The following is a 27886-nucleotide window of genomic DNA, read 5'->3' on the forward strand; positions in this document are numbered from 1 at the left end:
ATGCCTAAAAGTAGGCAACACGTTTTTATTTTTCACTAAATTTCATTTTGGATTCGATATCGACTGTTAAGATATATTACTTTATCATATTGCTTATTAAGCTTACCTTCTTAACTGATAAAATATATAATCAGGTTTGATTTTGCCAAAATCTAAAAGTTTTTGTTCCATGGTGGAATTGCGAAACACAATATATATAACACAAAACCCATCCCATAAGATTTTAGAGGCACTACATCGTGTTACCCATTTACGCACATGCAGCAGTTTTCATTTTTCAGTTCGCTGCTTTAAATTTAACCTCAATTAGGCTATAATTATAGCCGCAATCTTAAATTATTAATGAGAAAATCATGGGGGGTAACCTTTCTGGGAGACCTTACATATCGATTCCTTAGCACAGCAAAATTTTGTTTTTTTTATTCCACACCAAACTGTTTCAATATTCTCTGTCACGTTATTGGAAGGAGTTTCGCTCCCCCTTTTGTAGGTATATTTTTTTTTTTTAGCTCAACCAAACAGATGTCAAAAAGGACACAACACATGTAACTGAAAATTGTTTGTTTGTTTGCCAGCATTGGGTTAAATATATAAGAGGGTTGGCCCAGAAGTTTTCACACTCAAAGAGGCATACTAGGTACCACATAAGTATACACTAAATGCAATTGTTGTCATTTTTGGGAATATTTTCTGTTAAACTAATAAGAAAAATTATCCAAAAATTCATATCTTTTACGAGTTTGGAATTCGTTTTCAAAACTCAGAAGAAAGTTACAAAAATCAATGCCAAATAGATTGATTTAATATCCTGGATTTACAGCATACTTTTTGGGGCTTTTATTAAAAAATTGTTTGTATTTGAAAACTTTTTAAACCATCCAGGACCCAAATGCGTCACAACGAGAAGGTTTTAACCACTGCACCACCCCCACCCACTTGCCAGAGACAAAGGTAAAGAAACCAAGCACCAGACACGAGAACAGTTGCAGGTTAGTCAGAGGCCCCATGTACACTCTATCCTCAGGCCACCGTCCAGACGCCTACAAGGCTTCCCCCACACTCAGTCACCCTTGCTCTCTCTCTCTCTCTCTTTCTGTCCCTTGTCCTGTCCCTCTTTATGGTTGTTCTTTCTCTTCTGGTTTTAGCCCAACGCACGTGGTTATTGTTTGCCATTTTTAGCCGCTTTGAACCACGTTTTTTGTTTTGACTGGAACAAACTCTCAGTAAATATTCTCTCTTTCTCCCATTCGCTCTTTCGCTCTTACTCCCTCTTTCTCTCGCTCAATGTCTGTGCATTTCCATCTCTTTCAGTCGCATTCATTCATGCAATCGGAGAGTAAGAATCGGCTGTCATCTGTACACGACGCATGCCCGGCTTGATAGACCTTAAAAACTGGCCTTAACTGAAAAGTCAGTTTCTGTTTCAGTTTGAGTTTAAGTCTCAGTTCTGTTCTGTCGCTCGATGCGTTTAGCAAACCTTTTTCGGTTATTTGGTTTTGTTTCCTTCCTTCAAAGCGGTTACACAAACAAGGAATCTTTGTAAATGCCGCATGGTTGAAAATAATTTCATTGATTTTCCCCCCTTTCAATAACGAAAGTTTATGTTTTTCCCAACAAACAAAATTCAATAAAAAAAAACAAACAAAAAACAGACTAAAAAAAACCAAAACGATATCCTATGCGTTTCATTCGTTTCAACAATTAGCCAAATTAAAAAATAAATATAAAAAAATACTTGAAACAACAACGTCTGGGGTAAGTTCACTTAACTCTCTGTCTCTCTTTCTATCTTCCTCCCACTCACCTACACGTGAGTAACGGCAAAAAAAGCAAAAAAAATCAATGATAAAGCAAACAATATTTGCCATAAATTGGCTAACAAGCGCCTTGACCCGAACTAAAAACAAAAGACTTAAAAACTAAAAAAACAAATGAAAGAAAATATAATAAAAAGAAAAAAAAAAAAAAAAGTCACCTCTCTGACCCGGTACTTAGAAAATCAATGGTTACCTATATATCTTAGTTATATAATGCAGACAAGCCGAAACTGGGTTTGAGTTAAAAAAAAAAAAACCATTTCTCTTATTTTTTGTCTTTTGTTTTTCTGCTTTTTTGCGGTCAGATCCCGGCATGGTATGAAAGTACTTATAATCATCTTATGATTGGCAAGAAGACCCGGTCCGGCCATCTGTCTGTCTGTCTGTCTGTCCATCCGTCCGTCTGGGGTGCAAAGTCCTAATTCCTACTCGCACTGATAAAGTAAAAGATTTGCTGTTCTCTTGTGTTTTTTTGCCGCCTACTTATCAGTGAACAGAAAAAAAGCAACAAAATGCGCTTTTACTAAACTTCTTGTGCAAGAGAAAGAAGTGGGTCGCTTTCTTGGGCAGAAGTTATGAAGCTGCCGAGGGCCAAGCTGATAGTTGGCCATAAGAATAACCTCCTCCCCCATCCAAAAGTCGTTAAGAATTACAACGCTCTGATTTGTTTTTTTGTCTCCCTTTTGTTTTTGTTTTTTTTTTTCTTATTTGTGAAAGTGAAATCTGGTATGACGAAAAAGAAAGAAGGAAGAAATAAATGTTTCCCCTGCCACAGAGGAGAGTTAAGAACCAGTTTGTGATTGATTTTCGATTATCGAATTCCAAGTTACCCTAAATGGATTTGCCTGTCGTTATGAAATACTCGTAGATTATATTTGAAGCATTGTAAAGAGATATATGTGTATTCAAAATCGGTTATTATTGAAATTTGCCAGTTTGCGAGGTGATATCCTTCACTGATATATGTACATGTGAAAAGGATAAATATGGCCAAAATTTTCACATAAGACTTACCTGAGTGACATTTAATCTCAAAAGCTCTTCGATCTGAATATCAATCAGTCAATTTTCGAAATCTGAAAAGAACATTTTTTACAAGCTTAGATAGATTCAGTTGCAAATACAGAATAAAAGCAATTCGCCCCCTAAAATATGCAATGTGCAGTCAAAGAAATACCTCAATTGAACCTACAAAAAACCTTTATAGATAAACAAAATGTCAAAATTCTTCATAAATAATTATTCAGATCTAGGATATTTCTTCTTCCATTGCCCATGGCATACTTCAAGGGGCAAATTTGCTTTTGTTTAGATTAAAAAGAGTATTCAAAATAAAAGTGTTTCTCATTCCTCTCGTCTGTTACATACAGTTGATGAAAATTAACAGGCCCTTCCACCTCCAAATAACTACAGGGTATACATTAAGAATTGTATAAACTGTATTTAGTATGCTTAACACATTATTCAAACAATCCGTACACAGTCTGAGAAGTTCTCACCCACAGCACTTTCATATAAACAACGTATTTACAATAAATCAGATTGATCAGAATGCTTCTCTCTACATATATGTATGGTTAGTGTAATTGTTGGGAAAATCTATGCATAAATTGATTGAAACAAGTTTGTTTCTACAATTCCTGGTTTGCCGGAAAACCCATTAAAACTTGCCAAATGCAATTAATGTAAAAAATGTAAACACGTTTCGCTAAAGAATGCAGTTAAAACTTGATTCGCAGTGAGATTTAGTATAAAGGAAATAAAATGTATGACTTTCGTTTATGCTAATGGAATGGCAAGTGTTTTTTTATTGTTATTTCATTTTATGTAGAGCATCTAACCTTCATCATGACCCATTTATAAAGCAAAGTACTAAGTGCCATACGAATCTCGATTTATATATATGTATGTATGATTATATCAGTTGCATTTCAGTCTACATTCTGCCTGATAAGACGGTACATATTTCACATTTAGTCGGGGCTAAAAAAAAAAACAAGCATACGAGATAAAGTCAAAAGTTGCTTCAGTTTGTTGTCGATTATGGTTGAATATAAACAGATTTGCTTTCATCTCCACCATTTGAAATAAAAAAACACAATGTGAACTTTGATATTTTGAATTAGAATCTCAATTTGCCTAATCATCTCGAACTGAGCGCATTTTAATTGTTATCACTTGACCCAATGTGGCAATTATCGATCTATATTTATTGATAAACTCTTTAATTATCCGTAAAATTGTTGTGTGGTTTTGGTGGTTGATTTTTCTTTTTTTTTTTTCGTTCGTGTTTTGTTTGTGGTTCCACTTCATTGCCAGGGGTTAGCCCAGCCCCCCAAAGACTTGAATGTAAAGTTTCTCATTTAATATATCATTATGCCTATTAAGTTATAAATATATATATATATATACATATAATAGATATTTATCTGACTTATGCACATTTCATTGATTTTAAACTGTGTCTGTTTTTTTTTTTTTTTTTTGTACCATTGCAGGCAAACTGTTTGTGGGCAATCATTAAGCTAAACACGTAATTCTTATTCACTCAGGTAGCAAAAGAATAACCCTAATAACAACTACAACTATAACTACAAAAACAACACAAACAAGAGAGAGAAAAAAGAGAAACAAACAACATATAATGACGCCAGAGAAATCGGTTTTAGCCTATGTCAATCATTTGATAGTCAGCAATTTTTCATATTTCTGTAAGTATATAAAAAACAAACAAACAAACACACGCTCGAATCAAATGAATTCCATAAATGCAGTTAACACTGAGCAACAAAACAAGGGAACTATTGTGGACTCTTCTTCTTACAAGTCCTATTAATATATGTATTTCCTTACCCATTAACATTTATTTTTAATTGGTATTCAAAATTTGGAAAAATGTTTCTCTTTCATATAAGGATACAAAAAACGTTTACCATGTCGAAGTTTGTATACCCTTTCAAGGTTTTGTGTTTTTCTACAAACGAAAAACAACTGAGAAAAAGCATTTACCATCTCAATTAATTCTTTGTTTCTATCATCTGAATTTGATCAAATGATCTTCATGATCTTCAGTTTTATATCCAATCTTTGAAACTGAAATTGAACTGTCAAAGACTTGCTTTAAAAAATTACATATAAATGAACTATGATCATTAAGATCAACGCAAAGTCCTCCCCAACAGTTGATGGTATATTTCGGATTCAGCTGAATCAGAATCGGTCGAGAACGAAGTGTATATATATTAATTTTGTTAGTTTTCAAGCAATTGTTATAAAATTTATCAGTTAAATGGCAAAATCGCTTTGGCTTTATTTTTTAAGCTGTTCCTTGCAAGGGTATTCAAACTTCGACTTCGACAGGTTGGTTTTGTCATGAATTCCATTGAGTTGAAGTTTTTTTTTGGCATTTCGTTTTTAAAACTATTCCAAATACAAAACAAAGCATAAAACTTACAAGTTTTGCTCCATTGAATCCTGTAAACACACTTTTCTTGTTAAATTTAATGCGATTTTAATTGCATATTGTTGCAGGGGATGAAATTGATGGCTATCTTAATTATTTCGGTGGCACCTTGGGCACCTTGACCTTGACCAGTGTGGCGGCAAGTATTGCCTATTATTTTGCAACTCGACCACAACCTGAAAAACCGTTAGTGCCTCTGGAAAATCAATCACCATTATTGGAGGTAAGCTAAATTTATATATGTATATCAAAGTAAACACATGCTTTGATATTATCCATATCTGGCATATCGTATATATAGCACACTACTACTTATGTCTATCAAGGAGGAACTATTCATTACATCATCGATTGGTTGGTTGCTTGGTTGGCTGCGGTTGGCTTGTTGAGGTAAACCAGGAGGCGGCACAGGCACAGGCATCATCGTGAAATCCCCTTTGATGTGCCAGCATGTGCACATGTCCACGTCCACGTTCACTATAGATATGTATATATTTGAATAGCTATGTATATATGTACATAGATGAATGTATGTATATTCCTACATTGTGATAGAAAAAGGCGTAGGTACTTGTTTCTCTTTGTCGTCACATGATTTCGTGTTTTCTTCTCACACTTTTTGGGAGATTTTCACCTTAATTTTTGTTGCTTTGTATTTCTGTTTCATTGCTCAATGACGTGACCGACCGCATTGATACAGTGGTGCCAAAACGTTTCAAACTCTCCACAAAATAAGAAGCAGAAAATACACAAAATCCTACGCTCTAATTGCGGCCAACCATTGCGAATATGTGCCAAAAATGTGCAACAACTAAAAACATTCTCACTCACTTGATGATAATTTATCAAATGTCGCCGGGCGGTTTGACCATAAATCTTCTCATGGCTCAATTGGTCGATCTCTCTTCTGTTGGTCAGGGTTTTTTCGGGTCTATCCATTTGGCTTTGCTTTGAATTAGCATTGGATCAAAACTCAATTGGCCTTATAAGCCAATTCAATTAGATATTTTTCCAATTCCCAGTATGCAATTTGCAGTTTGAAATTTTGCCATTTGCAGCAATTTTTGTGCATAAAATTATTATTATTATTGTTGTATTACGATTGTCGTAAACAAAAGAAACAAGTTTTTGGCATATTTATTTATTGACTCTTGGCCGGCATTTTCTTTTCGTTTCGACATTTGTTACAAAATTCAATTGTAAATAAACATGCATTTTGTTTGCCCCCCTCCCATCCGCAGGAAAACAGAATAAAAACCAAAACGAAAAACTAAATTTAATAACTCTCAAATCATTTAATTAAAATAAACTTAATTCTAATTTCAACTCATTTGTTTAGTGACTATAATATTCCATTTTATTTATTCATCTTCTACATAACGAATCAATGTTAATGCACTTACTAAAGCCATTCCATTCACTGAAAAAAAAAGGACTAATTATCTAGAAACCAATTCATAAACACGTTTTGTTTTTGTTCTATGACTTCTTAGCAGACTTGAGCTTAGAACAAACATACACAAATTCACATCCTTATTAATCTTCGTTGACCTTTGGCCCTTTCCTTGCAGTGTATGAAGTTTGGCACTTCCAATGACTGCTTTCTAGTTTATATAGATTTTTAGTTTGTTTTAAATAAATAAACATCTTTACAACATTTACTCATTACTCGTAAAATAGTTGTTGCATTTCATTTACACCTCAATTTGCTTTCATTAGCAAAAGTTGTTGCTGGTTTTGGTTTGTCTATTTTTTTTTCTTGCTCGACTGTGTGCCAAATAAATGTTTTAAATATTTACTCGGCTGCAACGTTGCAGCGATTCGCATAGACAGGTTGTCCCTGTCTTGTCAAATTGTTTGACATTTCCTTATTGTTGTTGTTGTTTCTTCGTTTGTTTTGTTGTTTTTACTGTTATTATAATATTTTTATTGTCATATTGACATTATTTTGATTTATATATGTACATATAATTGCATATATTGCTGGCCAACCAGTTTAAAACAAAGTCAATTTGGAAATGTGATTAGAAAATCAATGTTCCTTCTCACTCGCACACTTGGGCAGTCTACACTACACTCGAACCTAATAATAACTTGGCTATTTTTCAATCGATTTTTATGAAATTTGGCACAACAATAGATATTAATTTCAGATATTAGTGTACTAAATTTAACACCTTTAGCTCAAGCATGGAAAAAGTTTCTCAACAAAAGTTGCTTATACTTAGTGTACTTAAAAGTTTACACAACAAATATTTAAATATTAACAAAAAATAATCAAACATAATTAACATAAAATAATAATTGTAGTAATGAAATGGAATTCCCATAAAATTTGCAAATTCTTTTGAAGTCATCTCAATTAAATTAGAAAACAAACTCAGAGCTTAATGCAAAAAAACGAAAACTATACGATAAAATGAAAATAAAACTAAACAAAAGTAAAAAAAAAAAAACAATTTCTTTGATTACCTATTATAAACATTTTGTGGCCAAAAATTAAAAGTAAACAAACATTTATGGATAAAGAAAAAAATAGCGATTGGATATTTGCTCGTTTTTCCAATTGTTGTGTTTTGTTTTTTGTTATAAACAATAAATCATATTGTTAACAACATCAAAGCGAAAATGTGCTGACACGCTTTGCACTATCATAACCAGAAGAACCAGGAAAACCCAAGGTCTATTCTTGTTATGCCGCCTCACACCTTACCACCTCACCATCTTACAGCCGGCCCACTCTCCACAATCACCCCAAACCCCCACCATCTATATCATATAGTTAATTCAGTGCCTCTAGATAGAACAACGACGTCACATTCCCTAATTTGATCGCGTGCACATTAACAGAAAACAGACAACTTGATCAAGAGAAAGAGAAAGACAGTGAGGGAGAGAGAGAAAATTAAGAAAAACACGAAAAATGAAAACTATTTAATAATGAACGTATATACAAAAGGAAAGAAATCAAATTCCTAGGCAAAGACGTTGCATTCTTCTTAGACAATCTCTTGCTCTCACCCGTTTTAGCCAAAACAGCAGCAGCAGCAGCAGCAACAGCAGAAGTAGCAGGAATAACAACAAATTGTTTAGGTAGAGTTCACTTTATAACGACTTGAATATACCCTTTAGCAAGTTCTGAAAGGCAATGTCACTCGCCCTTCCCTAGCAGGTTTCGGTTCCTTTTGATCTTTGTGTATCAGAAACGACAGGATCAATCAGCTTAGTTTAGTTACTCAGTAGACAGGTGAAGGGTTTTAATGGCCTATATTAGAACAAAGCTATTGAGTAGTAAAGTTAACCATTTCTATACTCTATTTGTATAGAGTTGATAATGACTGAATATGAATAGACACTCATTTACTCGTTCAGTTACTTAACGAATCACTGACTCACTTGTTGAATTGTTCCAGTGCATTACCTTCTACAAAAACTGAAAACTAAAGAGATCTCAGACTATATCGATCCGAATATTGTAGCTTGATTGCAAAGTGATTGAAGGGGTAACGAACAGAAAAACTGAGCAATCGAGTGATTGAATGAGTGAACATTGGGATGATTTGCATTCAAATCTACCTGTTGCACACATTTGGTTAACTTGTATCTATGTATATACCCTCGCACCCCTTTGACTACACGGTATATATTAGAGATCACTCTCTGTGGGAAGATTCATTTTTAGCCACCAAAAAGAATTTCGTTTTTTGCCATACAGTTCGAAATTAAACGTCGTGTCGTAAAGATCACACTTCGTGGGCAGTGCGTGGCTAAGATAAAAATTACTACATATTTTCAAAAAAAAAAAAAAAAAGAAAAAAGATTTAGCAGAAGGAAACAAATACCCAAAACGATACGATACGAAAAGAAACGAGACATCGTGTATACATATATGAAACACGTATTCAGTATTATTTTTTTTTTTTTTTTTTTTATAAATAATAGCTCGTCTATACTAAATAATAAGACAGAACAAAAAAGAAACGAAAGAAAAGGAAAAAAAAAAAAAACGAAAGAAAAAAAAATACGCACACAATTTGCAACAAATTGTCACCAAAAAAATACAAGCGTTTAATCATTACGTAAAACATGGGACTAAAATCTTTTTTTTTTTTTTGTTTTTGTTTTATATACACAATTATGAATATATATATACAAATATATTTAGTTTATGTATATAGGATAATATATAATGGTCGATTTGCCAGTGTCAAAGTGCCTTGGTTGCCTTGTCAATGTTGTTAGTGCCATTGCCCGTCGTTTTGCCCAAGTTCAAGTTCATTCAAGGCCTCTTGCCGCCCCTCACCCGCCCCGCCCCAGCACAAGTAAACCCTATATAAAAATTCTCCTATGATACAATTTACTAACAATCCAAAAATGAAAATGAAATGATTTTCATCATAAAATCAAAAAAAAAAAATAATACTAAAATGTTTATACATATATAGTTGTTATTATAGTTGTTGACGCTCGGATATAAATGAATTCTCTAAAAGGGGGCCTGACATGGCAATAAAATGTATTTCATTTTGAAGCCATGTGCGTTTAGTATTTGTGTTTAGAATCCATTACTCTTGTTAGTCTTGTTAATTAAAAATTTTTTTGTAATTTACATCATAAATAGTTTTCATCTATCATTGATTTTTAAATTCTGTTTTCATTTTTTTGGCATCTGTTTCTTCCACTCAATCTTTATCAATCACAATTTGTCATGGTGAATCGTAAATAAAAATCAAAATTTGACACAAAACTTGAAAAATAAACTTTCTATGACAAATTAGTCAATTAAATTATTAAGTCAAAGGTATTTTGTGACCATGAAACCTTAAGCTCCAGGATAATGTTAACAATCCCAAAAATACTAACTAGAATCAAGTGGGCTATATGGGAAACCAATTTTATACAAGAGCTGTTCAAATTTTGATGGCTTTTTCTGTGTTCTTCAGGTTCTTACTTCCGACGATTAAAATCTTTCGCTACTTACACAAAAGTTAAATACTTTCATTTAAATTTATTCATCAATAACGCCATAAACCTTTCATCGTTTGTGATTGTTTTGCCTATATTCGTGTGTTTATTATTTGGCACACTGAGGGAAAAAGAGTCATTCGCATATGTATGAATATTGAGTGATTTATGATTGAGTGAGAAAAAGTCCATACTATATAAGGGGAGATTTGGGAAAACTATAGCTATAGACTTTCTGTCCTCTGTGGCGGTTTCTCGGGAAACGAAATGGGAAAGGGAATTCTTGTCTCAAAACTGAGATTTCACTTCTTAAAACTGTTCAAATGTTGACATCTAAACAAGAATTTTCTCTCTAAAATGTCAAATTTGGGATTTCTGTATACAGTTATGTAGTTTTTTTGGATTTGCAGCAATTCTTAGCAAATCGATTACCCTTTTTAAAGAAGTTTATTGTAAGTAGTTTCCTTTTAAATAATTAAACTAGAAATTGTTTAATTATATATAGTTCCAATAGATATTCTATAGATAATCCCATAAGAATCTTCAAGAAGTTATCTTTTTTTTGCTTTTTTCTGGCAAGTTGTGTATTTTAAGGATCTTATGTCATGCTTAAGAACTTCTACTTATTTTCAGATCAAAATTAGTTTAATTAAACTAAAACTTGTTTCGTTTAGTGTATTGTTGATTTGCATTTACAAACATACGTTATTTTCGACATGCCCACCCATTGATATTGTTTAAAACAAAATTCTCTCACTTCATTCATGTCTTTTGGCAATAGGCTCTGGCCATCGCACCCAGCCCCCCTTCCTCTCACACCACTCCTCTATTCTCTTTCGGGTTTATAGCATTTTTATGGTATCTACAATTACCATAACTCAAACATCAATTGCTCATTGAAAATTCTCACTCTACCATTTACCCAAAAGGCAACCCATCGGGATGAACAAACAACAACAAAAACAACAAAAAACGCGTTCCCCATGACTCAAGCTATATTAAAATTTGCAAAATATCTATGCCTAGACTAAAAAGATATATGTATGTATGTATGTGTATATGTATAGAGATGGATGTGTGTTTGTGTATTTGGCGACCACGCTCATGCGAAGATAACAACAGAGGAGCAAGCATTTTATTTAAACATTTTTTTTTTCTAGTTTTTGTTTTTTGTTGTGTATTACCCCCCAAAAAACTATTTATAAACATTTGGGGCGACGCCTTGTCGATATGTTGGCGGGGTTTGGGGATGCGGTCTTTCTGTCCATCCATTTGTTTGTCCGTCCATCTGTCTGTCCGTCCATCTGTCGGTCTGCCTGTTCAATTTTCAACTGCAACGGCAGCTGACAATATTGAAAAATTATAAACAAAATTGAATTGGCTAGCTACACTTGCCCAAAAGACCCCAATACCACCGAAAATGTAAGCGAACTGAGATGGAGGCGTCATAATTATGCTGCCACTTTGATGGGTATCGGGTGGTCAAATTAGTGAACAATTTTTAATGAATCAAAGACGACACATCCTACAAGTATATGTAATTTGCTTGTTCTTCGAAAAATTTGAATGCAAACTAAAATCGACATACATACATACATATGTACATACACATAGACTGCCATGACCCCATTTGTTGTTAAAAACTGCAATTGAATGTTTTTTTAAAAAACACATTTCATCCAACAATTTTGAAAATTCATATATCTTTTGAGTCTTGGTAATGTGGGCTTTTAAAAAATTTATCTTAACAAACGGTTCTCTACTTATCAAATAAAATAGTGACTAATTAATACACTGTAACAAGTTCTGGAACATGCTTAAAAGTAAAATTCTAGGCGGAAACTGTATCTTTTAAAATTTGAATATGTTAGGCCGATTCTTCTTGACAATTACCAATACAAAATGTCCAAAATTGACTCCTAAATCTGCTATTTGAATCAGAATCTAATTCTATCTAATCTACTCTATCTAATTCCTTGTGATAATAGTTGAATTACCCTTTTCATTGTCCTTCATACTCGTACTGAACTGTATCCCCTAAGGAACGATGAGTCTCGTTCCCTTTTGTATATAAAAATGTGTTCTAAATATAAACAATTAACCCTAAATGGCTGTTCTTGGTCAAATCGATGAATCGATGATTCAACAAATATTGACAAAAATATGTTTGTTTAATGGCGACATATAGATAAATCTCAAGTCGATACGCTGATGTTGCACAATTGATGCCATAAAGTTTAATAATAATAATTCAAATCTGATTTAAATTGTGTCATAAGAGAATAATCCTTCTGAGGGACGAGTTGGCTAAGGCATGATACAACTTAAAAGTAGGTTTACTTATGGAAACTTCAATTCGAGTCTGATTCAGAGGCATTATATATTAAGCTCTAGGTCTTTATGTGAATTTTTTAATAGACAAAGAGGTAAAGGTTATTGCTAGCCATTATTTACTATATAAAGCTAAAAATCTGAGCTTTAAGAGTCACACAAATATCATTTATAGAATTATACATACATTCCATCAACATACTTATATATACATTTTCCCTAAGTTTAGTCTGGATACTCTATTCAGAATTGTTTCATTTGCAATACTTTCAGAGAAGGGTATTCCAAGTGCCAGCCATGTATGTTTCCTTTGATTAACATTCACCTCTTTGTGGACAGCTCTTTAAAATTTATATTTCCCCATTGCCCTTTTTCACATTTAGAACTGCCAATTTTAGATCAAATGAAAATGCAAAGGAGAAAATTGTTTCACCTGAATTAATTGGATTTAAATTGGCACCAAATTACAAAATATTTAAATATAGTTACATATATACATATATAAATTAGAATATAAGAAACGAAACGTATCAAATCGAATTGTAAAAAAAAACTCAAATCGCGGTACGTGATGGGGCTAACAAAATGTCGGTAATGAAAAGTGCAAAAAACCAAAAAAAACAAATAAAACCCAACAAATTTCAATAGATTTTTGCAGACATTTGCAGAAAATGTGCACAACAACAACAACAACAGCAACGGCGGACACATAAAAAAAAAGAGTAAAGAGAAGGAAATTAAAATATTAAAATTTTCAAATCAAATCAATAACAAGAAAGTGAAATATTATTTAATTAACAACAACAACAAGAAAATCAACCAGCCATTAAATACCAACAACAAAAACAGAGACCAAAACCATGTCTTGTTGCGGCCAAATCACCAGCATACGAGTTCCCATCGAACTGAGCAATCAGAGCGATGTCCTCAAGGTAAACTTGCCCAAAATTTGACTCAATGGAGGACCGTGTGATGGCATTGTGGCAGCGGGAGCGGGACAAGAAAAGGGGTGGTCCTCCGCCTTTTGATGCCTCGGTTCCGCCAATGCCCCTTGCTAACGCCACGTCTAAGTATTTCTCTCTTTTAAGGTTACCGGGTCCGTAATCTAATCCAGCTTAAGCCAAACTAATAACAAAATTTTATTTACTTTTAATTATTTTTTTTTCTTCTATGCTTTCTTCTTTTATGCTTTCTCCTTTTCTTTATTTTGTTTTTGTTATTATATTATATTTGTGTGTGTGCTATGATAGATCAAATACGATCACCGGCAAGATATTCATCACAGGGTAGGCCAACCAAGCCCCTTGGGGTATGCTTTGAAATGAACACGAAAGAAAAACATTACACCCCCTCCCTCCCATCGCTCTTCAATGCGTCATCAATACAAAATCTAAACAATATCGCAATTCGAAATTCAATTTTTGAAATACATTTATTTTTGTTTTGCTGTTTTGTTAGTTAGCATTTTGTATTATTATAATTTCAGTTTCTGTTTGTGTTTTTGCTCATTAAAAACATTCTGCGTTACCCCCCTCTCCACACACACTCACCATAGCAGTCGATTTGTATGTACGATCCCCCCTTCCTTCCTTCCATTATATGTATGTATATGTATCAACACTTTTCGGGTTTTTATGTATACCATAAAGGAAGTGCGCTATAATGGGTTTTAGTATTTTGAATCGATTTCACTTTGCATTTTATAGATTGTGAGATATTTTTTTTTGTTGTTGTTTCTTTGGCATTTTCGTTTTTGGCCAAAGTGTTGAGTGATGGGTTTATGTCTTTTTGCTGGGACGGGGTGGGGGGTAGTCAAAATAAACTATATATCACAACGATTGAAATCGTACATAAATTTAAATTGTTATTGATTTATAGCAATCACTTTGAATGCATAACTAGAAAAATATATACATTTTAGTTTTTATTCGATCAAATTGATTGATTTTATGATGAGAACTGAAATTAGCTTGGAGAATTCTTCTAGGGAAACATTTCTTTAAAGATATACCAAAAATGGTTTTTGGAAACATATATTTACCAACAAGATGAAGGATCCTAAGGATACATAATCATCATCATCATAATAGTCTTAACCTGGCACACATACATACATATATAAATAGGTTCTCGAAAAATCAAACAACGTCTTCTCTTTCACTCATTGCATGAACACAATTTTCTTTTTTTTTTCCGTTTCTCCCTCTTCGTCTTTCTCTGGGAAAAAAAAAAAAACCAAAACTATTTCTAGGGTCCAGAACAAATACACGTTTCAAAATTCTACAAGGAATCGAAAAATGGTAAATTTGTCTCCTACATCACAGAGAATGTACGCACCCTATATCAGACATTTCGCGAAGGAGCCTATGCCTCAAATAATGGACCATGTTTGGGATGGCGTGAAACCCTAACATCGCCCTACCAGGTGAGTTTATCGACTATTCAAGGGAGGGTTCGAGTTGATTGATTTGTCAATTTTGTACTTTTCAGTGGATCAACTACGATGAGGCCTTGCTTAGAGCCAAAAACTTTGGCTCTGGCATGTTGGCATTGGGTGCCCGACCCAAGCAGCTAATTGGCATCTATTCGCAAAATCGGCCCGAATGGATATTATATGAGCAGGGTTGCTACTCATTTTCATTGGTTGTGGTGCCATTATACGATACTTTGGGTCCAGATGCCTGTGCTTTTATCATCCGACAAACGGAAATGTCCATAGTGATAGTGGAGGATGATGGCAAGGCATCCATGCTGCTGGAGAAGGCACCGCGAAGCCTAAAGATAATTGTGTCGATCAAACCCATACGTCAGACGACACTGGAGCGGGCCCGTAGCCGGGGCATACAGATCTTCTCGTTCATCGATGTGGAGAAACTCGGCGCCAAGGGCAATCATCCGGAGGTGCCACCCACAGCGGAAGATTTGTGCACAGTGTGCTACACATCGGGCACAACGGGCAACCCAAAGGGCGTAATGCTCACCCACGGCAATGTTGTTGCCGGTGTCTGTGCCGTCATCCTGCAGATGGGTGATCATCGCATTAGGGCCGGTGATGTCATGGTTTCCTTCTTGCCATTGGCCCACATGTTCGAGCGGTGCTGTGAGAATGGCATGTACTATGTGGGCGGCTGTGTGGGCTTCTATTCTGGTGATATTAAGGAGCTGACCAATGATCTGAAAATGCTGAAACCGACAGTAATGCCCGCTGTGCCGCGCCTCCTCAATCGTGTCTATGATAAGATACAAAACGATATTGCCGCATCGGGCCTGAAGCGCGGTCTCTTCAATATGGCCATGAAGGCCAAGGAGAAGGAAATCGCCCGTGGTATTATGCGACGCAATGGCTGTTGGGATAAGCTTGTCTTCAAGAAGGTCCATCAGGCATTTGGTGGCAATTTACGTCTCATGGTTGTCGGCTCGGCACCATTGGCCGGCAATGTCCTGACCTTTATGCGCTGTGCCTTGGGCTGTTTGGTTCTGGAGGGTTATGGCCAAACGGAGTGCACTGGCGCCATCACCCTAACAGTTCAGGGTGATCATGTGCCCAATCATGTGGGTCCTCCGGTATCTTGTAATGCTGTCAAATTAGTCGATGTACCCGAAATGGAATATTTCTCCAATCAAAACACAGGAGAAGTTTGTGTCCGGGGCTCAAATGTGTTCCATGGGTAAGTCCGCAACTTGAACCACATTTCACTTGGATAATTTAATATGGAGCATTTCACTTACAGTTACTATAAAGATCCTGAGAAGACAGCCGAAGCTATTGATTCCGAGGGTTGGCATCACACAGGCGATGTGGGAATGTGGCTACCAAATGGCACTCTACGTATTATTGATCGTCGCAAGCATATCTTTAAGCTCAGTCAGGGTGAATACATTGTACCCGAGAAAATTGAGAATATCTACACATTGAGTCAATATGTGAATCAAGTCTATGTCTATGGTGAAAGCTTAAAGGTATGATCAGACTATCTATCTAATACATATATGTATCTACATGGATTCATGTTCCATTTCTTGTTTTTAGAGCTGCATTATTGCTGTTGTTGTACCTGATGTCGATGTACTAAAATTATGGGCCACAGAGAACAATGTACGCGGCACACTGTCCGTCCTATGCAATAATAAGAATGTTAAGGAGCTAATTATGAATGATATGCTCAATTGGGGCAAACAAAGTGGACTGAAGTCATTCGAACAGGTGAGAATAGCAAGAAGAAGAAGAAGAACTTCTCATAAAACAATAGAAACCCTTTAAGTCCAAGATCAGTTTTTGATGTTTTAAAGAAGGATAAGTTGTTTGTTTTCACCTTAAATTCTTTAAATATGTATAATATTTAATAAAGTTAGAAATAATTCCAAGAAAGGGCAGAGTAAAAAGTTGTAGGTAGAAAAAAACCTGCTTGGACAGATCCTTGAAGAATATATGACAATTGCCATTAATAATAACTCAATTTTGTTGTATTATTTGTATTTTATAGGTCAAGGATATCTATCTGCATCCAGATCCTTTCTCGGTACAAAATGGATTGCTAACGCCCACATTCAAGGCCAAGAGACCGCAATTGAAGAGCTATTTCAAGCCACAATTGGAGGATATGTATAAACATTTGGATTAAAGCTAACCAGAAATGAAGAAACATATATATATATTTAAATAAATAAATAAATATATATATATATATAATAAAAAATAACACACACACACACACAACGAACAACAAAACTAATTAGCATTCAAACAAAACGGATAAACAAATATACCTAAAAATATGTATACATATATGTACATATATGTATATATAAATAAACTGATGATAACTAAGACTACAGAAATACAATATTTTGAATATCAAAAAAAAAAACAAAAACAAAAAAATATCGATGAATAAGAAGCAGGGGGCTAAAAACCAACATTTGTGATTCCCGAGAAGGAATTTTTGTAGTTTCGTCAATTCCTAGCAATTAAGCAGAAGCAAAGTTTCAAAAGAGTAAACAAAGATTCAAAAAAAAAAAAAAAAAGAAAGAATAATAATAATTTTTATTAATAATAAACAAAGAAAACCAGAAACCTTTTTTTTTTTGTTTTTTTAGCAGCAGCATTTTTTTTTTTTTTTTATATATACATATACATACATATATTTAATTAAAAATCAAAAAATGTTAACTATATACCACACTTTCTATCTCTATCTATCTATCCTCTATCCCTCTTTCACTCACTCACTTTTACCTTAGAATGGCGTAGAAAAGAAAATCAACTAACATATTGAGAGCAACAGAAACAATTGATAAACAACAAAAACAAAAAGAGAAAAACAAATTGAAAGCTTTAATTAAACTATCGTATACCAAAATTTTTAAACTATTATATAAGTAATACGTACTATGCTAAAAATGCTGAAAGAACTACATAATTATAATAATAATAATAATAATAATGAGATGCATAGAAAGAATATGAAAATTTAAAAAAAACAACAACCCAAAAAAGAGAGGAGAAAATGCAAATTACAAAAAAAATAAATAAATAATCAAATAATCTACTCGACTTCTTTGGACTGCACTGTCTGCCTTATAAAAACCAAAACCAAAACAAAACAAAACAAAAAATAGAAGCAAACCAAAAGAAAACTCTCTTTAAAAATAACCTTCAATGATAATAATATTATATAAATAAAGAATTAAAATAACTAATACAACAAAGATCTAATTATTTACACTTTATCACGACAAAATTGTGAAAAGGACGACCCAAAGTCACGGGTTTTGAGTCCTGAGATTCAGAGGTAATTATGAAAAGACATTCTAGATCCACATATCACCAGCTCCTAAAGGATCCTAAATCTTTTACCCAAAGATTAACAATAGGTAACAAAAACTAGAATCAAATTAAGTGAAAGAAAAGCCAACACAAAATTACACTTATTTTTATGACATAAATTTATTTATTCGGGGTAATAAGTAAATTTTAAATGATCAAACTTAGTAGTTTTTGTTTTTGCTTTCATTTCTTACATTCGTTTAATACAATTCGCAAAAAAAGGGGAAAATTTCAAACAAATTTCTCTCTATCTGTGTGTGTGTGTGTGTCTAAAATTTGTGGCTTTAGCTCTTGGAATGCACGAAAACAAAAAGAGAATAATAAGATAATTTCAGACTTCTTTTAGAGCTAATAACTTCTATTATTTGTGTACAAAGAAAAAAAGTGAAGTCGTCTCGCCGACTTAGGTATACCATACACCATACGAGCACTCTAGCGCCCCCAGCAGCCAACGGCCATCTCCGGCCTTATGGGAAAAACGTTTATATTCATAACTTGGCTATTTTTAGTCCGATTTTGATCAAATTTGGTTTTTTGCTGAATATTAGTATCAAATTGAAGTTCGCCAAATTTGTTTGTACAAGGTAGAAAATTACGGGAGACAATCGAGTCGGAAACGGGCGTGATAAAAATTTGAAATAACCTCGATCGTACATAACAAATTTAATGTCTCTATATTTTACAGTCTCTGAGATCTAGGCGTTCATACGGATGGACAGACAGACGGTACTGATCAAGAATATATATACACACTTTACATACATTTTGGCGACTTTAATATACCATTTCACATAGGGTGAAATAGTGGTGTATGGTATAAAAAATTATCATTATTATTATTATTGTTTTGATTCTCTTGTTTTTCGTTTTTCTGAGTTTTTTAAGACATTGGATTTATTATTTACTAAAGACGTTGATGTGAGGAAATTCATCTACAAAAAGGATCACAGTTCGCCGTGTTTGGGTTCATGAGGAGGAGGCAATGTGGTGCCAGTTAATTGTCCCTCACTGTCATCATCATCATCATCGTTCTCATCGTAGGCATCCCTGGAGCCATGGGCATTCTCATGATCTTCAATGCGTGCCATTAGGGTCTTCAGTTCTGCATCATAATCTTTCCATTCGGGCACAATACGTTGAGCAGCCGTTAGTTTGGCTTCCTTCGTTTGTGGATTATTGCACAGATCAATCACCTTGGCCGATTTGAACGAGCTATCACTGCACCAGGTCTGACACCATAACCAATCATCGGGCAGCGATTTAATTGCCACCTGATGTATCATATTGTTGGGCAAGTCCTGATCCAAATTGGATAAACTATTTGGATCCTGACTGAGTGCCTGATATTGGCCACGCAAACGATCGCCGGCTGCTATTTTACGAAAACGTCTCAAATCAACAACATAGAGGGCAGAAATATGGTAGCGTCGGCCCATTAGATGACTACGCCAATAGCCTTGCTTCCAGAAACGGAATCCCTCCATTTCCTTGCGCGAATCACAGAACGGTGTATAGGCATATGGTGCTCCGCCCAAATCCAGATCATACAATTCCTTAATGTTTGCCCTTACAATGGCATCGGCATCCACGAAAATGATCTTTCTCACATTTAGGGGGAAGAGGACGTCCAAGAAGAGAATCTTATAACCCCAAATGGTTCGCTGTTTCTCTGTTTGCTGATGGAGCCAACGTGGCCATTTGTATTGAACCAATTCATATTGGAAATTATATTCTCTTGCCATATGTGGCAGGAAATCGGTGAATTGTGGCGACAGATAATTCTTAAGAAACCAGAATTTCACCGGTGATTTGGTATTCTTTAGCAAGGATACCATCATAATTCTCAATAAACGTTCATACAGATGTCCTGAGGCCACAGAGAAAATGTTTATGGTCTCGGTATCCTCATCGCCGGCAACCTGATTGCCATTACTGCCACCAAAACTGCTGGCAATGCTATTCCAAATGCCCGATTGGGCAGCCTGCTCATTATCATCGGAGAGAAGCTCGGACTGTTGCATACCCGGCTTCTTGGATACTCTTAATTTAATGACTTGCGATCGCAGTGTGGTGATCAACACCTGGACATCAGTTGCCCCAACCGGATGATTCGTATTTGTGCCCTCGGCATGACTTATGGCATAAATATCTGTGGATTTGCCATCACGTAAACGCAAATTCCAGGCTCCTGGATTCGATTTCAACTGGAAGTAACCTAAATTTGCCATCACTATGGTGTCCACTAGAGTTGGTTGTGTCTTTGTGCCCAGCACCAGTTGTAGACCCCTCGGCGGTGCTCCACTGGCAGCATCAAAGCAATGCCCTTCGAGTAGTAAATATTCCAAATCAAATTCACTATGTACTGGGCCACCAATGTCTCGTAGCTTAATGTTATCTAAATCATAGACAGCCCTCACAGCCTCCACCAGCCAATTTTCGGGCACTTGCAGTTGCTGCGTCAATAGAGGATTCGCTGGCAAGCCACTAAATTTGGCCAATGGTCCTTCGGAGCGTTCACCGTGGGTCTCGAATTGCACCTCCGGCTCGACAACATAACGATAGAAATTCTTAACCGGCATATCACTATGCTGAGGCACTGGAGTCAAATAGAGATTCAATTGACAGTTCAAAATCTGACGGATCAGTATCAAAATGGGTGATAGCTTCTGTGCACCACGCGATGCTGGATCCAATATGGCAGCAACATCAAAATGTGGTAGATTCTCCTCTTTGGGTGGCAATTTGACAACTGAATGATCGGTCTTGAGATCCGCTGGAAGCTTAAAGCGTGTCTTGGTCTGTCGTGGCAAAAGGCTTGCATAGAGTTTCAAGAGCGTATCGCTGGTAAAATCACTAGATACATCTTGGGCCGATTCCCTCAGCACTTGACGCACCTTATCACCATATTGAAGAGAACTGTACCGGGCCAAAAGGGCGAAATCAGCACTGTCAAAGGTCTCTTCCGTTGTCAATGGACCGTAGAGTCGACCATTGCCTATAACTAAACGCTGGGATTTGTTTAAACCCAAAACCCGTTGGGCATACACACGCAGCATCTTTAAATGCAGTTCCGTAGAGCCTAGAATGTCCTGGAGTTTCTTCTGTATTTCAATTTTTTCTTTAGGTTTCTTTAGCCATTTCAACACTTGATCTGTGGCCTCTTTGGGACTGAGACTTTGAACTGCTGCCCAGACTAAACGATTCAAGTTCCGTGAATCCTTGGCATTGGCACTCTCTGTATTCGGTATGAAGGCAAGACGTACACTCTGGCCACTTTGCACATATTCCAAAGCATGCGTGAGCAGGGTGCGACCCTCTTCTGTATCCAAATCGGCAAATACCCATAATGTTAAGAATTGTAAATTGGCACGACCGATTTCTTCAGATGATTTTTTACCACCAAAGTAACGTAGATTGTCCATTAGAGTGGCGGTCATATCACGATTGGAGAGCTTATTGAGAGCACCAACATTGCTCAATTGCTTTGATGGTACGCCATTTATATCCAGATATTTGACATCCTCTTGGCTAAGTATACGTTGATTCAGGCGCGGCATAACATGAGGCTGATTCATTAGATAATCGATGGCCACATCGCTATCTGTCATTTCTCCGCGATAGACGGCTTTTTGTAGGTTGGCCGTTTGAGTCATCACTTCCGTAAATATGGCTTCTTCAAAATCGCTATCAGCCGTGACAATGCTACTGGGCATTGGTACGCCATTGAGCAGAGCTTGGGGTTGTCCCTTATCGGCGAAACCCAAACGCTGGACAAACTCTTCGGACAATTGCCGTCCATAATCATAGTCGGAGTCCTCTTCAAGGAATTCTTTAGCCTTATTTGCATTCAATGTGGTAAACTCTTTGGTCAATTGTTTTACAATGTCCGATTTGGTTACAATTTTTGTTTCACCAACAGCTGCATAGATATCAGTTAGAAAACTCAACGCGGCCCGAGCATCTTTCTTTTGGCTCACATAATTGAAGGCACACGCTATGGCAATATAATCATCTTTAGTGTCCTCTTTGGCATCGCGAGCATCAAAGACCAAGCCCAGACGTATGGGTGCCTGATGGATGACAAATGATTCCGACAATTTGATCAGACTACGTGCCGTGGGTTGTAGGGCATCGATAACTAAAACTAAATTGAATACATTTTTCCTAATGTTCCGTAACATGCCCGGGAAAGTCGGACGCAGCAAGTCCATTACTGAGGCGGGCCAACGTCTGTATTGCGCATCGGTCTCAATATCATTGATCCATAGCACGGCCGTATCTCGGATATCAATGGCAAACTCCTTTTTACTTGAGGTGGTCAAATCTAATGCCAACAATGAACTAGCCAGATTGCCTCTCACATTATTGCTATGCAGACTCTCAAGGACTCGCATCTCGGAGCGTAATGTATCAATAAGTGTGTACAAATCCATGGTATCGGCATCAAAGAATAGACCATTGATAAACAGTGCTCCATCTGGAGGCGCCACATTAAGGCTACGACCAAATGCTTCGGTATTATACTTGACTTCCGTTCGCAGGGAATCGGTTACCTTGTGGGCCAGCAAAGTTCTCGCCAGCATGGGGAAATTATGTGCTGTATATTGAAGTATTTGCAAGGCTTCATCACCTTGTATCTCGGCTATGGCTGCTGCAGCTTGTAAACCCAAATCCTGAAATTCCCATGCCTTCAGTTGGGCTATCTCATCGTTGCCTTGTAGCAATCGTTGGCGCAATTGATCTAGATTACGCTTTAAATTGGGATGCTTTTGTTTCAACACCTTAAAATCGAATCCAAGTACATCTGATTCATTGGTGGCATCATTTTCATCCAAATTGCCACCCGCTTCTGGTTTGGGTGCATCATCTTGACTCTTGTATTCTGTATTTTTCAAATGCAATTCAACGCCATAGCCGGAGAGACGTACCGGACGTTTATCCTTCTTGGCCAACTGATGACGCATTATATAACGTATTCCTCCAAGATTGGCCTCCTTTTCGAGGAGCTTATGATATGAACGGAACTGTGAGCTACCCAAATCGCTGTATAGAATAACAGTTCTTGTATTATTCTCACTACCCGGATAGATGTGATCAAAACTATATGTATCCACAAGACTGTCCAAGCTATCCTTGGCCTTGGGCAAACTCAATTTCTTTTGCAGATCGGCAAAACTGCAGGCCAATTCAGTGCCCACTTGAGCAAATGTGGATCCCTCACAGGCACCAGAGCTGCGCAACTCATCGGCTAGCTGAAAATGTGTCTGTATTCTGGGCGTTAAACTGTGCATAGACACCACCAGCTTAAGCAGAGGCAATTGCGGTGGGCTCACATGAGATTTAACCAATTGCAGGGCGGCATTATACTGTTGCGACTCCGTATCTAGAAATTAACGGTGGATTATAGTTTACACTATTGCTTGTTTTGAACCAATTCAATCCTACCATAATCTTTCAGAGCCGTCTCCAGTTTGGTCACTCCATCAACATAGTCCCAGAAGAGGCCAGACTGCTCATCGGCCAAATATTCAGCAATTTCCAAATACAGTGGCGTCTGTGTCCATTTGGCATTTATCAGCGTGGTAATGGGATAACTCTGGATAGACTGTGATTGAGACTGCTGGGTAGGGGCAACTGGAGCTGGTGCTAACAAAGCCGCCAGCAGCACAAACACACACACAAGACGTAACATTTTTGAATGCTTTGATCTCACGGTTTCTAGTTGAATGTGAATGTTCTCATGCACATAATGGCCAAGTGCCAAAGTTGGATTATTCAAAGGATTCCGAATGGATTGGTTTTAAATTGTTTCTAGCCGACTTTTGACTCGTTAATTTAATTTTAACACTGATGTGGCGTTTCAGCCGGCCTGCATAGAACGCTAGTGTGACCGTCTTAAAAGTAGAATACCAAAAAAAAATCAAAAAAATCAAAGCTACCATCTAAAATTGGTAAGCATGGTCGTAAGATGGAGGGGAATATCCGTTTCGTTTTCAAAAGAGCTTAAAAAAAACTTGGCCAAACAATTACATCAATTTATAAGGTAATTAAAAAACATACATATATGTATATAGACAAAGTTTAAATGGCAAGAACGATTTATCACATATTCTCTTTTATTCGATAACTCCCCTCACAGTTACGCCTCTGTGTTAGTTTTATGAACAAACACAAATAGTAAACAATTTCTATTTGTTTTCTTTTTTTTGTTTTTATAATATCTCTGGCAATGGCAGAATTGGTCAGAGGTGAAGCTTCCGAATCCGATGAAGAAGTGCAGGATAAACAAAAGGTGAGCCAGTTTAGCTGAGTGATCTTACTCAAATTCCTAAATTTACATCGCTGCAGATTTTTGCGGCTGAAGTCGCTGGCGAGGCTTCCGAGGAAGATGACGATGAAGACGAAGACATCTATGAGCAGCGCGGAGGTGCCAGCCAAGCAGTGGCAATGGCTACCAGTACAGCATCCATCTATCGCAATAATCTTCTCCAGCGTAAACTAAGTAAACAAGACCAAATGATAATATGTGCAATACTCTTTTAAATCCATCTATTTGTACTCCTTTTAGTTGAAAACAACATTGCCGTTTGGCGTGCCTTAACTGGTTTGACACGTAGTTTTGTGGTTAATGCCTCCAAGCAACTTTTAAACACTGACCAAATGCTTATTAAATCGCAAGTATCATTGCAATCGGCTCACACTGCCCTGCAGCAGGCCCAGCAACACATGGATGAGTTGCAGACCAAAACATCGGCTGTGCTGGCGGGCAGCAGTTTTTTACCCCACATAAATATCAAGATATCTTAGTTTTAGTTATTTTTTTTTATTTTACAATTATAACAAATCTAGAAATCTAATTCTAATCCTCTGTGTCGGAATTGGGGGCATAGACTTGACTATTTGGCGATGGCTCGCGCGGCACATAAGTGCTTTGAAAGCATCGCGAGAAAATTGTACGAATTTTTCTTTGTTCACGTTCAGGCGATTGGGGTATGCTTTCCTCCTCCTCCTCTTCCTCCTGATTCTGCTGTTGGTCCACTATAGTAGTATCTTCTGTATTGTAAAAGCAAACCTCCGTGCTGCTTGGAACACTTGGATTCGGATTAGTCTTTGGCATCTGTGTGGCCATGGCTGCATCAGCAGCGGCTAGCATAAGTGCCTCTTCATCTGCCTCATCGGGTATAACCATAAGAGTATCTACATCAGCCAGTTGACGAACTGCTTCTACTGATGGCGGTTCCGAGGGTCGAAATTGGAAGAGCGAATTGGACAGCGATGAATTGGACTCCATTAGTGAATCATCTGGCTCTATACGCCTTTTTTTCGGGCGCATTTGCCTCAATAGGTTGACTATTTTTTCGTTTTTGGGATCTAGACACAACCTGCTGTGTGTCGGGTGTTTCATCCACAGTCAATTCCCTTTGGCAATTATCTTCGGAGAAGCTTACATCGTCCGGCGACAGGGTAGACATTATTAAGATACATTCAATTTCTTGATGTTTCTTAATTTTCAGGAGTAAAGGATCACCAGCTTCATTGAACTCTAGATTTAATTGTGCGTTCAGAGATTCGGCAAATAGTAGAAATGCCCGAAACTCTCGTATACAAAATGTGATTACCGTATTTTTGGTTACCAGATACTGATCGAATTCACTTGATTTTAGTTTTAATTGCGATCGCATAAAACGATCACTAACCCGGGCGCCTTCTATATAGTTTTTGGCTGCCAAACTATTTGAATCGACCTCGAGAGTTAGTTCCTCTTCGTTTGTATTGAAATTATTGGAGATTTCCATAAATAATTTGAAATCACCGCGAATGCTAAATACAATTGGACCCTTTATAACAAACACACAATCCCAAGCTCTTAAGACTAAAGTTACATTCACTTACACATTTGGACTCGGTTCCTTGGAAACCGCAGCATTGATATTCTGATCGTCAATAATGGCTATGAGAGCCTGTTTCATAGTCTCTAATTTACATCGTAGCTTTACCTGGAACTTCGTATGATTCTCCACAATGCTCATTTCACAGTGCTCCACCTGAAATAAATAATTACCCATCTTTCCATTCACGACATCCAATCTTTTCAATATAAAAGTCATCACCTGCTTCATGTTGCGAAATGTGGCCAGGCAGACTTTCATTGATATTTTACAATAACAATATTGACTGGATGGTAAATTATATGTCTCAAACATACAGCGTTGAAAGGATATACTGCCAACCGCCGAATGGGTGGCATTGATGGCTCTCAGTTGTAGTCCCTGCTGATCCGCCTCAATATACAGTTCTTTGCCCACCTTGGACAGCGACTGAATTGCCTTGGCAATGACTTTATTGAAGAAACGTTGGTAAAAAAACGTTAAAAAATGTTATCAAATTGAATATTCACAGTTTATTGCCTACCTTTGGCATTGTTGCCTTCTAATGTGCATTTCATTGGGGCTAATTTGTTAAATATTTCGCGAAATTAAATTCCCGCAAAATTCGCAATAAACAAAGTGTCGGTGTAGTGTGACCGTATCGTAGAAAAATACCAAACAAACATTACCAATAAAAGAGATGCCGGACCAATGGCATAAGCTTTGGTCACCAGGCTACTTTCCATAAATTATTATTTTCTTTATTTATTTTTGCGTAAACTTTTCACATAATTAGGAAATTCTCATAAATTCTCTAAACAAACAACACATCACTGAAAGTGTTTTTGCAATGTTCCCTGCTCATACATTCGCTTAATGTCCGTTCCACCGCCCACAAATTTGCCATCGATAAACACTCGGGGCACCTTTAAGGGAAAAAACAACAAAAATAAAAATGAGTAATACATTAAATACATATTCATTTTCACGGACATAAGTCAATAAACTTACCGTTGTGGCTCCCGTAATCTCTCCCAAAATGGCTTGGATTTCATTTGCTTCGGGATTTCCATCTAGCTCTACCACCGTGGGTTGGACATCTATTTTGCGAAATTGCTGGACAGATATTTGGATAAACATTGATGAAATCCCATTCACTTTTCACATTACAACTCTTACCTCTTTGGCCATGGTGCAATAGGGACAATAGGTTTTGCTGAATATAGCCACCTTATTGTTGGCGATGGTGTCTTTTACGAACTTGGCTTGTGCACTGGACATATTTATTGCTGGACGCGATCCAATTGCACCCATAAGATCAAAATCCAAAAAAGGGAATGGTAACTTCGTCGACGCTGTGGATGTGGCGTAGAGGGTAGGCAATGTCGATTTGTTTATAAGCTGATAACAAACACTTGTGAGCGAGCATGGGGGAGAAAGGTTATGAACGCGATGAATTTTTGCATAGCGCTGCCAGATCGATGACACTTTGACCCGCTAACGTACCATCCACATTTCAATGTTAGTGCAAACATATTTATTGAATTTGCTTAAGTTTTATTAAGGAAATACAAGAAAACCATATTTTGTTTTTAAAATTTTTCACAAGCTGTCA

General features: G+C 36.5%; 5 protein-coding genes across 8 annotated transcripts; 2 read left to right on the forward strand and 3 right to left on the reverse strand.

Moving 5' to 3' along the window:
• Positions 1–1428: 1428 nt before the first annotated feature.
• On the forward strand, positions 1429–17936 carry LOC137574537 (long-chain-fatty-acid--CoA ligase 5). Of its 4 annotated transcripts, none has more exons than XM_068286888.1 (8): positions 1429–1755; positions 4316–4528; positions 5349–5503; positions 14828–15001; positions 15067–16244; positions 16308–16536; positions 16607–16780; positions 17061–17936. In XM_068286888.1, exons 2-8 carry the CDS (start codon positions 4462–4464, stop codon positions 17196–17198), a joined length of 2115 nt encoding a protein of 704 aa, XP_068142989.1. In that variant the 5' UTR covers positions 1429–1755; positions 4316–4461; the 3' UTR covers positions 17199–17936. The 4 variants fall into 4 exon arrangements, with proteins under 4 accessions (XP_068142989.1, XP_068142990.1, XP_068142991.1 ...); XM_068286889.1 differs by lacking the exon at positions 1429–1755 and adding an exon at positions 4057–4166; XM_068286890.1 differs by lacking the exons at positions 1429–1755; positions 4316–4528; positions 5349–5503 and adding exons at positions 8989–9039; positions 13235–13508; positions 13827–13862.
• Positions 17937–18504: 568 nt separating this feature from the next.
• On the reverse strand, positions 18505–24289 carry Uggt (UDP-glucose-glycoprotein glucosyltransferase). Its single transcript, XM_068286887.1, has 2 exons — positions 23849–24289; positions 18505–23786 (listed from the first exon to the last, which is right to left on the reverse strand). The coding sequence occupies exons 1-2, from the start codon at positions 24093–24095 to the stop codon at positions 19348–19350; spliced, it is 4686 nt and encodes a 1561-aa protein (XP_068142988.1). The 5' UTR covers positions 24096–24289; the 3' UTR covers positions 18505–19347.
• A 253-nt stretch (positions 24290–24542) lies between these two features.
• Blos3 (Biogenesis of lysosome-related organelles complex 1, subunit 3) lies at positions 24543–25260 on the forward strand. Its single transcript, XM_068286894.1, has 3 exons — positions 24543–24695; positions 24752–24905; positions 24972–25260. The coding sequence occupies exons 1-3, from the start codon at positions 24633–24635 to the stop codon at positions 25208–25210; spliced, it is 456 nt and encodes a 151-aa protein (XP_068142995.1). The 5' UTR covers positions 24543–24632; the 3' UTR covers positions 25211–25260.
• Rad9 (cell cycle checkpoint control protein Rad9) lies at positions 25193–26953 on the reverse strand. The gene is given in 5 exon segments (XM_068286892.1): positions 25193–25737; positions 25739–26224; positions 26297–26448; positions 26515–26741; positions 26816–26953. Coding segments are annotated over 5 exon segments (1374 nt in total). The 5' UTR covers positions 26850–26953; the 3' UTR covers positions 25193–25262.
• Positions 26954–27010: 57 nt separating this feature from the next.
• Grx1 (Glutaredoxin 1) lies at positions 27011–27709 on the reverse strand. Its single transcript, XM_068286985.1, has 3 exons — positions 27451–27709; positions 27283–27387; positions 27011–27197 (listed from the first exon to the last, which is right to left on the reverse strand). The coding sequence occupies exons 1-3, from the start codon at positions 27583–27585 to the stop codon at positions 27102–27104; spliced, it is 336 nt and encodes a 111-aa protein (XP_068143086.1). The 5' UTR covers positions 27586–27709; the 3' UTR covers positions 27011–27101.
• Between the last annotated feature and the right edge of the window lie 177 nt (positions 27710–27886).

This window comes from Drosophila tropicalis, unplaced genomic scaffold (assembly GCF_018151085.1).
Source record: "Drosophila tropicalis isolate 14030-0801.00 unplaced genomic scaffold, ASM1815108v1 contig_463, whole genome shotgun sequence".
NCBI classification, from domain to species: Eukaryota; Metazoa; Arthropoda; class Insecta; order Diptera; family Drosophilidae; genus Drosophila; species Drosophila tropicalis.

What these genes read in the sequence shown, in the direction of transcription:
- LOC137574537 (XM_068286888.1), top strand. Translation starts at nt 4,462, where the DNA reads ATGACGCCAGAGAAATCGGTTTTAGCCTATGTCAATCATTTGATAGTC. An exon ending in CAGCAATTTTTCATATTTCT is followed by an intron (nt 4,529 to 5,348) that starts GTAAGTATATAA and finishes ATATTGTTGCAG; the next exon opens with GGGATGAAATTGATGGCTAT. An exon ending in TCTATGGTGAAAGCTTAAAG is followed by an intron (nt 16,537 to 16,606) that starts GTATGATCAGAC and finishes TCTTGTTTTTAG; the next exon opens with AGCTGCATTATTGCTGTTGT.
- Uggt (XM_068286887.1), bottom strand. Translation starts at nt 24,095, where the DNA reads ATGTTACGTCTTGTGTGTGTGTTTGTGCTGCTGGCGGCTTTGTTAGCA. An exon ending in GACGGCTCTGAAAGATTATG is followed by an intron (nt 23,787 to 23,848) that starts GTAGGATTGAAT and finishes GTTAATTTCTAG; the next exon opens with ATACGGAGTCGCAACAGTAT.
- Blos3 (XM_068286894.1), top strand. Translation starts at nt 24,633, where the DNA reads ATGGCAGAATTGGTCAGAGGTGAAGCTTCCGAATCCGATGAAGAAGTG. An exon ending in AAGTGCAGGATAAACAAAAG is followed by an intron (nt 24,696 to 24,751) that starts GTGAGCCAGTTT and finishes ACATCGCTGCAG; the next exon opens with ATTTTTGCGGCTGAAGTCGC. An exon ending in TCTTCTCCAGCGTAAACTAA is followed by an intron (nt 24,906 to 24,971) that starts GTAAACAAGACC and finishes TACTCCTTTTAG; the next exon opens with TTGAAAACAACATTGCCGTT.
- Grx1 (XM_068286985.1), bottom strand. Translation starts at nt 27,585, where the DNA reads ATGGGTGCAATTGGATCGCGTCCAGCAATAAATATGTCCAGTGCACAA. An exon ending in ATTGCACCATGGCCAAAGAG is followed by an intron (nt 27,388 to 27,450) that starts GTAAGAGTTGTA and finishes ATATCTGTCCAG; the next exon opens with CAATTTCGCAAAATAGATGT. An exon ending in AGATTACGGGAGCCACAACG is followed by an intron (nt 27,198 to 27,282) that starts GTAAGTTTATTG and finishes TTTCCCTTAAAG; the next exon opens with GTGCCCCGAGTGTTTATCGA.